General features: G+C 37.7%; 1 protein-coding gene across 1 annotated transcript in view; it reads left to right on the forward strand.

The window, feature by feature from the left end:
* Positions 1–8,801, forward strand: part of Cdk19 (cyclin-dependent kinase 19) — a 116,399-nt gene that overhangs the window by 34,801 nt on the left and 72,797 nt on the right. The window contains exon 2 of the mRNA XM_013022364.1: positions 4,799–4,874. Coding sequence (XP_012877818.1) covers positions 4,799–4,874 — 76 coding nt within the window. The remainder of the gene's footprint in view (positions 1–4,798; positions 4,875–8,801) is intronic.

The raw sequence follows: 8,801 nt of genomic DNA on the forward strand, positions 1-8,801 counted from the left end.
TTCCTTCCCTCCCTCCCTCCCTCCCTTCCTCCCTTCCTTCCTTCCTTCCTTCCTTCCTTCCTTCCTCCCTTTCTTTCTCCCTTTCTCTTTATCTGTCTGTTTTTTTCATCTTTTCTTTCTGTGTGGGTATGGTGTAGAACATTCCTAACCTGAAAAACTAGTTATCACATAATAAGGAAAAAGGCTTCATACTGATTATTTCTAGCAGATTCTTGGAGAAAAATATATTGGAAAGATTCAGGTTTCATACTGAAGAATGTATTATTGGTAACATCTAGTTATAAAAATTGTTAGCATTCTACTATCTTAAATGTTAAATTCTCATATAGTTAGGAAAAGCAAAGTTAAAGGTTAAAATTATTAGAACTTTTTGTCTTCTAAGGGATATGAAAGAGGATGGTCTTCAGAAATGCTTCTATATTTTGATATTACAGGTTTGGAAATAAGCAAGCTGTTGGACCACTTGCAGGCCCTCCTGGAGAGGAACACTCACTTAGGATAAAAAACACAAAGCTTTCTCCCCCATGTTCCTAGTCATTGAAATATTTCTGGACAATGTGGTCAAGGACACATTTTCAGTCTTTATACTCTGCTTAAATAACTGCACTGACGATATAAAAGGTTAATGCCAGGGAGTCTCATAGGCTTTCTGGGATCTTGCCATTTCTTCATTGGGCAAATCTTAGTGGTACCTCATTCACCATTTACCATCTGACAGACTACTAAGAAAGAATGATTGATTTATATACTTTCTTGTATTCTCATTTAAAAGCTGAAAATATTAAAATTACAGAGTTTTGAATATTTCATTAAACAGATGGAAGTTGCTGGGCGCTGGTGGCTCACGCCTGTTATCCACGCTACTTGGGAGGCTGAGATCTGAGGATCATACTTCAAACCCAGCCCGGGCAGGAAAGTCCATGAGACTCTTATCTCCAATTAACCAGTAGAAAACTGGAAGTGGTGCTATGGCTCAAGTGATAAAGTACTAGCCTTGAGCTGAAGAGCTGAGGGACAGTGCTCAGGCCCAGAGTTCAAGCCCCATGGTTGACCAAAAAAAAAAAAAAAAAAAGAACCAGATGGAAGTTATATTTAAATTTATTAGGTTAAATGATTGCTAGGTTTGATACTTGTTCATAACCATATATAATTCAGAGTAAAGTCCTATGTCTATGCTTCAGTTTATTCTGTTCAAGCTTCCAAATTCCTTTGGCAGCTGGGTGTGAAATTCAAAAGCCATTAATGTGATGTGTTAATTTTGCACTTTTTGACTTAACTGCAAAAAAAAATCATAGTTTCCATAGCAACGATAACCTATCCAGATTGTGTAATATTCTTTACAGTATTAAAAATAAAGCTATGCATTACATGAGCTTCTGGAGTACTTCACTTAGGAGAACTGGGAGTTGAAATATTTCTGTTGAAAAACAAGTATGATTATATGTGAAAATTTTGTTAGAAGGCTTTTATAATGTTTCAAGAATTTATTAAGCTTAGATATTTAGTAACAGATACCTGATAGTTAATTTAATTATTAAATATGTTATATGTACATTGTAAGCATTGTTTCAGAGCAGCTGAGGCAGGTGGGCTCTAAAACATACTTTGTACATAGATTGTAGTTAAAGGGGATATTGGTTTTAATTACATTCACCTAATGCTTCTGTTTTTTGGTGGTTTCTAAGAAGTCCATAAAAACAGGAAATGGGCAAGATGCCTGTGACTTATGCTTTTAATCCTAGCTACTCAGGAGACTGTGAACAAGGTTCACAGACAACCCCAAGTAGGAAAGTTCCAGTAAAAGCCAGAATGTAAGTGGTATGAGTGCTAGCTAAGGAAACAAGCTTGAGGCTCTGAGTTCAGATCCTTGGTCTGGCAAAAAAACAAAACAAAAAACAACAGGAAACAAGATGGAGAAAAAGGTGCATAAAGATTGCTTAAGCTTCCCCCCCTTTTTTGGGGGGGGGCAGCTTATGCTTGTTGGGCAGGCATTCTTCCACTTAACCTACCAGCCCATTTTGCCTTAATTATTGTTGGGATAGGATCTTTTTTTTTTTTGGTCGGTCGTGTGACCTGAACTCTGGGCCTGGGTGCTGTCCCTCAGCTCTTCAGCTCAAAGTTCATGTTCTATCACTTGAGCCACAGCGCCACTTCTGGCCTTTTCTGTTTATGTGGTGCTCAGGAATTAAATCCAGGGCCTCATGCATGCCAGGCAAGCACTCTACCACCGAGCCACCTTCCCAGCCCTGGGATAGGATCTTTACATTATTTTCCTGGGCCAGCCTGGACCACAGTCCTCCTATTTGTGCCTCCTGATGCTTTCTGAATAGCTGGGGTGATACAGGCATGTTCCTCTGTGCCCAGCTTATAGGTTGGGATGGAGTCTTGCTAACATTTTGCTATAGGCTGATCTTAAATCTCAGTCTTCCCTATCTCTACCTCCTAAGTAGCTGAGATTACAGGTATGAGTCTGTCTTCTGCCTCCTCCCTTTTGAGACAGGGTCCACTATTTAGCCTGACTGACCTCAAACTTACTATGTAGGCTGGGCTGGTCTTGAACTTTCTATATGCTTGCCTCAGACTCCTGAATGCTGGCATTAAAGGAATGTGTTACTGAGCCTGGCCAAACTTTTTGAAAATTTTGATTTTGCTCTTCAAAAGATTACTAAGTTCTTACTTTGAAAATGATAAAGATTACTTAAGTATTTCTAGAGTATCAAATTATTTTTGTCACCCCATTCTCATTTTAAAAATAGTACTATATTACCACTAAAGTTAGCACAGTTTTTTTTTTTTTGTACTGACCAGTATATGTATATATTTTTGTTGTTGTTTTCTTTTTCTTTTTTTTTTTGGGTCTGGTCGTGGGGCCTGAACTCTGGGTCTGGGTGCTGTCCCTCAGCTCTTCAGCTCAAGGCTAGCGCTCTACCACTTGAGACACAGCGCCACTTCCGGCTTTTTTTCTTTTTGCTTATGTGGGGCTGAGGAATCGAACCCAGGGCCTCAGGCATGCAAGACAAGCGTTCTACCACTGAGCCACCTTCCCAACCCCTGTTGTTTTCTTTTGTTGGTTGTGGGGCTTGAACTCTGGGCCTGGGTGCTATCCCTGAGCTCTTTAGCTCAAGGCTAGTGTTCTACCACTAGAGCCACTGTACCACTTCAGGTTTTCTGGTGGTTAATTGGAGATAAGAATCTCATGGACTTTTCTGCCTGGCCTGTCTTTGAAACATGATCCTCAGATCTCAGCCTCCTGAGTAGATTGGATTACAGGCATGGGCCACTGGTGCCCAGCTATATAGTTATATTTTTATATATGATATAATTTGAGTATTTTCTTAATATTAGATATTTTTCTAATGATCTTCATAGTCATATTCTAATAGTCGCATCATAATCCATCTGGTGTGTATTGTTAAAATACTGCTTATTTTTTATCATATAATGGAAGAAAAATTGTTGTAATTTTCAAACTGATAATGGGAGAAAACTGACCATAACTCAGTTATTTACCCAAAACATAGATGATTGAAGAAATCTTCAAAAGGCATATAAAATGTTTTGAAGGGCAGTACTGGGCCTTTTACTTTCTTTTTTTTTTTAGCTTTTTTATTTATTTATTTTTAAATTTGAATTTTTATTTTTTGTGAACATACTGTACAGAGTGGTTACAATTACATGGGCAAGATAATGAGTACATTTCTTATCAAGCATTGCAGCCTCCTCCTTTGTTTACCCTTCACATCCCTTCCCAGCCTCCCCCCTGGGCCTTTTACTTTCTAAGCAGGTGCTCTACCACTTAAGTTGCACCTCCAGCTATGAAAATCTCTTAAACTGCTTTTTCTGCCGATAAATGGGTATAATGAGTAAATGGGTAATAGCTAAGTAGGAAAAATGTGACACTCTGTGATACCAGCATTTAACAAAAACCATGACAACATTGTGAAACTTGCTGAGGCACTAATATAATCAGAAGACCAAAACTTGGAGGTTATAGATTATGCCCCATTGTAAGAACAACCCATGAGATGACCCACTGTTAAGGTCGTTGAGCTGATGTCTTCCTATGGCTGGTTCTGGTGCCAGTTTCTTGAGGATATCTGTGTTCTAGCCAGTCACTATTTTTCCCCCTGGTAGTTCACCATTATTGAAACAATGTCTTCTATTAGTTAAGCACTCTTATAAGTACTGGAGTTTCCCAGATTCCTGTTTTTTCCCTACTGGGGTTCATAGAAGAGTTTCCTAGGTATATGATATTGGTGGCTTTAGGCTGGGATTTGGGAGTATATAAGCATCCTCTATCCTAGGAGGAAATCTGTGTGTTCAGTGGGTTCTCCATACTTCTTTTTTTTTTTTTTCTTCTTACGGTATGAGATTATTTTAAGTGAACCTAAGAGTTTATGTCTGTCAGTTATTTTTGTAGTATATGTTTATAACAGAATGCTTTCATAGACATCACATAATTACTGCAGGAGTGGAATCATTTTGCAATATGTTTGAGTTTGTATTTATGCTTGTTTATTTTTTGTAACCAGTGCTGTGTTTAATATACTACCCTGTTAAATTTTGAATTTTGTGTTTTGGCTCTGTCTGATGTTTTTATTGTTACATAAATTTCTTTTGGTATTTCATATTTCTGTAGTAGAAATATTATAAAAATAATAAGCAATATATGGCATAATGAGAGTATTTACATACAACCGAGAGACTCAATACATTCCCATTATTTTTGTACTTATAATTTTGAATCTGGAAGTAATATATGGAAAAGTAAAAAAAAATATTTTCTGTTCATGTGCAGAAAAGATGAAAAGGAATATGCACTGAAGCAAATTGAAGGCACAGGAATATCCATGTCGGCTTGTAGAGAGATTGCAGTAAGTGGCCATAAATAGTAACATATTATTATGTATGTTTGGGGTGATTCATTTCAATCGAAAAGTTTGATTAATGTATACAATGCATGGTTATTTTATACACATTAATTGGTTTAAAGAAATTTTATATAAGATGGAGACATTTCCATGGACTTTCAATTACATGTAAGTCGTATTTAGGATTTGTAATATTAGAAATACTGAATTAAGGATATGGAGCTGTGGTTCACAGTGGTGGAGCGATAGCCCTGAGCACAAAAGCTCAGGGCCAGCACCTAGGCCCTGAGTTCAAGCCCCACAACTGGCCAAAAAAAAAAAGACTGAATTAAATGATTTAATTAAATAGTCATGTAATATAATTATTTTAATTAATAATTTATATAAGTTTTCCTATAATTTTGGGATTGATTTTTTTTCCCCTTCAGTACTTGGGTTTGAACTCAGAGTCTTACGCTTGCTAAGCATATACTCTACCTCTTAAACAATGTTCCCAGTCCTTTTTGCTTTAATTTTTCACTGAAGTCTTACATTTATGCTCAGACCATCTTGACTTACGATTTGTGTTTCCCATGTGGCTGGGATGACAGATGTGTAGCACCATGCCACATTATTGGTTGAGATGGAGTCTTGTGAACTTTTTACCCAAACTGGTCTTGAACTACAGTCCTCTGAACCTTTCTCTCCTGAGCAGCTAGGATTACTACTTCTGGGTTGTATTTCTTTATAAAGAAAGTGACCATATTATTAAATGATTTATTTTTTCATCTGTCTGTCTGTCTGTCTCTATCTAGATTTTATTAGTTGCCAGAAAAATAAGAGCACTATAATATGATAATCCTTTAAAGAAAGATACTTTGTTCTTTTTCTTTTTTTTTTTTTTTTACTTTTATTTTTGGGTCCGGTCCTGGGCCTGAACTCTGGGCCTGGGTGCTGTCCCTCAGCTCTTTAGCTCAAGGCTAGCGCTCTACCACCTGAGCCACAGCACCACTTCCGGCTTTTTTCCTTTTTGCTTATGTAGTGCTGGGGAATCGAACCCAGGGCCTCAGGCATGCAAGGCAAGCACTGAGCCACCTTCCCAGCCCTTTGTTCTTTTTCTTAATGTGACTTATACATGTAATTAAATGGTTGTGAATAAGAGTACCTATCATAGCTGTGTGCTGGTATCTCATGCCTATAATCCTAGCTACTCAGGAGGCTGAGATCTGAGGATTGTGATTCGAAGCCAGCCTATGTAGAAAACTCCCTGTGAGACTCTTTTCTTTCATTTTTCTTTTTTTTGCTTTCACATCAACTTTATTCTCAGAGCATCCTGTGTGAGTTTTAAACAAACCCTCACATTGCCAACTGTTGCAGGAATCATATTCCTTCTTACATGTACCACATGTAAGAGGATTTACTGTTTGCACCTGTCTGTAAGGCTTTGTTACAAATTAAACAAAGACACACACACACACACCCTGAGACTATCATCTACAATAAACTACTCGAAAAAGCTGCTAGTGCTGGCACCTGTGGCTCACGCTTGTCATCCTAGCTGATCAGGAGTCTGAGATCTGAGGATGGTGATTCGAAGCCAACCCTATCAGGAAAGGCCATGAAACTCTTTATCTCCAATAAAACACCAGAAAACTGGAAGTGGCGCTTAGGCTCAAGTGGTAGAGTGCTAGCCTTGAACTGAGAGCTCAGAACAGTGCCGAGGCCCAGAGTTTAATAAGCCCCATGACAGAAAAAAAAAAAAAAGCCAGAAGTGGCACTGTAGCCCAAAGGGGTTTTTTTGAGCACAAAGGGGCCCAGGGACAGCACTCAGGCCCTGAGTTTAGGTCCCAGGATCAGGTCCCCCCCTCACCCCCCGCCAAAAAAGAGTACTTATTATTTACTGTGGGTTTTGTAGACACTAAACTTACTAAAGTACTTTCAAGTATTCATTTAATTTTCACAACAGTCTTAGGAAATAAGTCCTTTTAGTTATCTCCATTGAAGGTCAGAAAACAGAGTGAAAAACATAAATATTACTTCATTTTTAGTTCTCTAAGCAAAGTTGCTAATTAGGTCTTCATGGTGTTGTCACATTGATTAGGGGCAATTGTTACTTGTTATTTAGTAATTGCTAAGCAATTGTTTTTTTTTGTTGTTTTTAAGAACAATTTTTTTTTTATGTGTATGTGTGTGCCAGTCCTGGGGCTTGAAAGCAGGGCCTAGGAACTGTCTCTGAGCTTCTTTGGCTCAAGGCTAGCACTCTACCACTTGAGCCACAGTGCCACTTCTGGCCTTTTCTGTGTATGTGGTACCGAGGAATTGAACCTAGGGCTTCATGCATGCTTGGCAAGCACACTACCACTAAGCCACATTCCCAGCCCCAAGAGCACTCTTAAAAAAAATTATTTTTTGTTTATATGGTACCAAGGAATCAAGGCAGGGCCTCATGCATGCTAGGCAAGCACTCGACCACTAAGCCACATTCCTTGCCCTAAGCAAGTGTTCTTATTATCCCTATCTATTAGAGATTTCTTTCTTTAATTTATTAACAATTAACATGCATTACCCACATATCCACAGTTCTGCTTCACTCACATAGAAACATTTCTTCAGCAAGAGCTATTCTTTGTTCTTTGTGTTTGACTCAAAAATAAAATTTTTACTTTTGAGTTTAAATAGTCAGCATAGATCCTTTCTTACTAAAATCTTCGTTTTCCTTGCCCTATATGATGGTTGTCAGTAGTTTTCTCAAATATGTAATCTTTTTAGCCTCCTTGGAAAAATAACATTCCTGATGACTCCTGATGAATCTTTTAAGAATTTTGGGATGAAGTTTGTTGTGTTTGAGAGCTGATATAAGATCAGTACACAGGGATGAATCACACAGTAGCATTTTTCATTTTCTAAGAAACAAAAAGATACAAGAAACCAGTAGGATAAGATTAAGTCATGAATTTGTTGAATGTTATTTATTGGTGTGTGGGTGCACATTTTGTAGCATATGTTAATCTGTATTTTCTGTTAGATGAGTAACAACTAGATTTTGTTGTTATCAGTAGATGAATTAAACACATTTTGCCTCGTGGGAAAGAGGCAGGCCTTGTAGATTTTTGGTGTTTTGTATAAAGGTGATGAAAGTAAAAAAGAACAGTTTGAACAGAGTCATTGGCATTGTTCCCAGTTTTGTGTTTGTGTGTCTGCATGCATGCTTTCTGGTAAACAAAATGGGATGGGATGGTGACCCAGTTTAGTGGTAGCTGAGTATTTCCTCACTTCCCTCACACCAGAAGGGTGGGCTAGTTGGCTGTTAGTAGCACCTTCTACGTACATGTGGCTTCTGCAAACTCCTGCCCATTTTGTAAGTTATTGAAGAGTGGGCTTTCTATGTTGTTAATATACCTCATACTAAGGAGATAAGTAGAGTTAGTTCTTCTAAACATATAAAAATGATCAACTTCATGTTTTTGCTGCTAGCAATTACTGGCTATACTCTATTTTTAGTATTATTTTTCTCTTAAGTGATATTGAAGCAAAATTGCACTAGTGATATAAATACACTGTAAAGGATTGAAAATCAATCTGATACCAGTATGTGAATGTTTTAACAGTAATGGTCAGTAAGTGGTGATATTTGTTACTATTATTATTGGTAATCTTTTTCTATTTTAAACTCTAATCAAATATAACTTTTAGCTAAAAATGTTTCCACTGTGGGTAAAATAAGTTTTAAGATTATAAATTTAATTTAAAAGTGTTTCACATACACATAAGGATTGGTCTTAAGGCTTGAACTCAGGGCCTGGACACCGTCTCTGAGCTTTTTTTTTTTCTGCTCAAGGCTAGTGTTTTGTTTTGTTTTGTTTTTTGGGTCCGGTCATGGGGCCTGAACTCTGGGCCTGGGCATTGTCTCTCAGCTCTTCAGCTCAAGGCTAGTGCTCTACCACTTGAGCC

This window comes from Dipodomys ordii, unplaced genomic scaffold (genome assembly GCF_000151885.1).
Source record: "Dipodomys ordii isolate 6190 unplaced genomic scaffold, Dord_2.0 Scaffold62, whole genome shotgun sequence".
Classification (NCBI taxonomy): Eukaryota; Metazoa; Chordata; class Mammalia; order Rodentia; family Heteromyidae; genus Dipodomys; species Dipodomys ordii.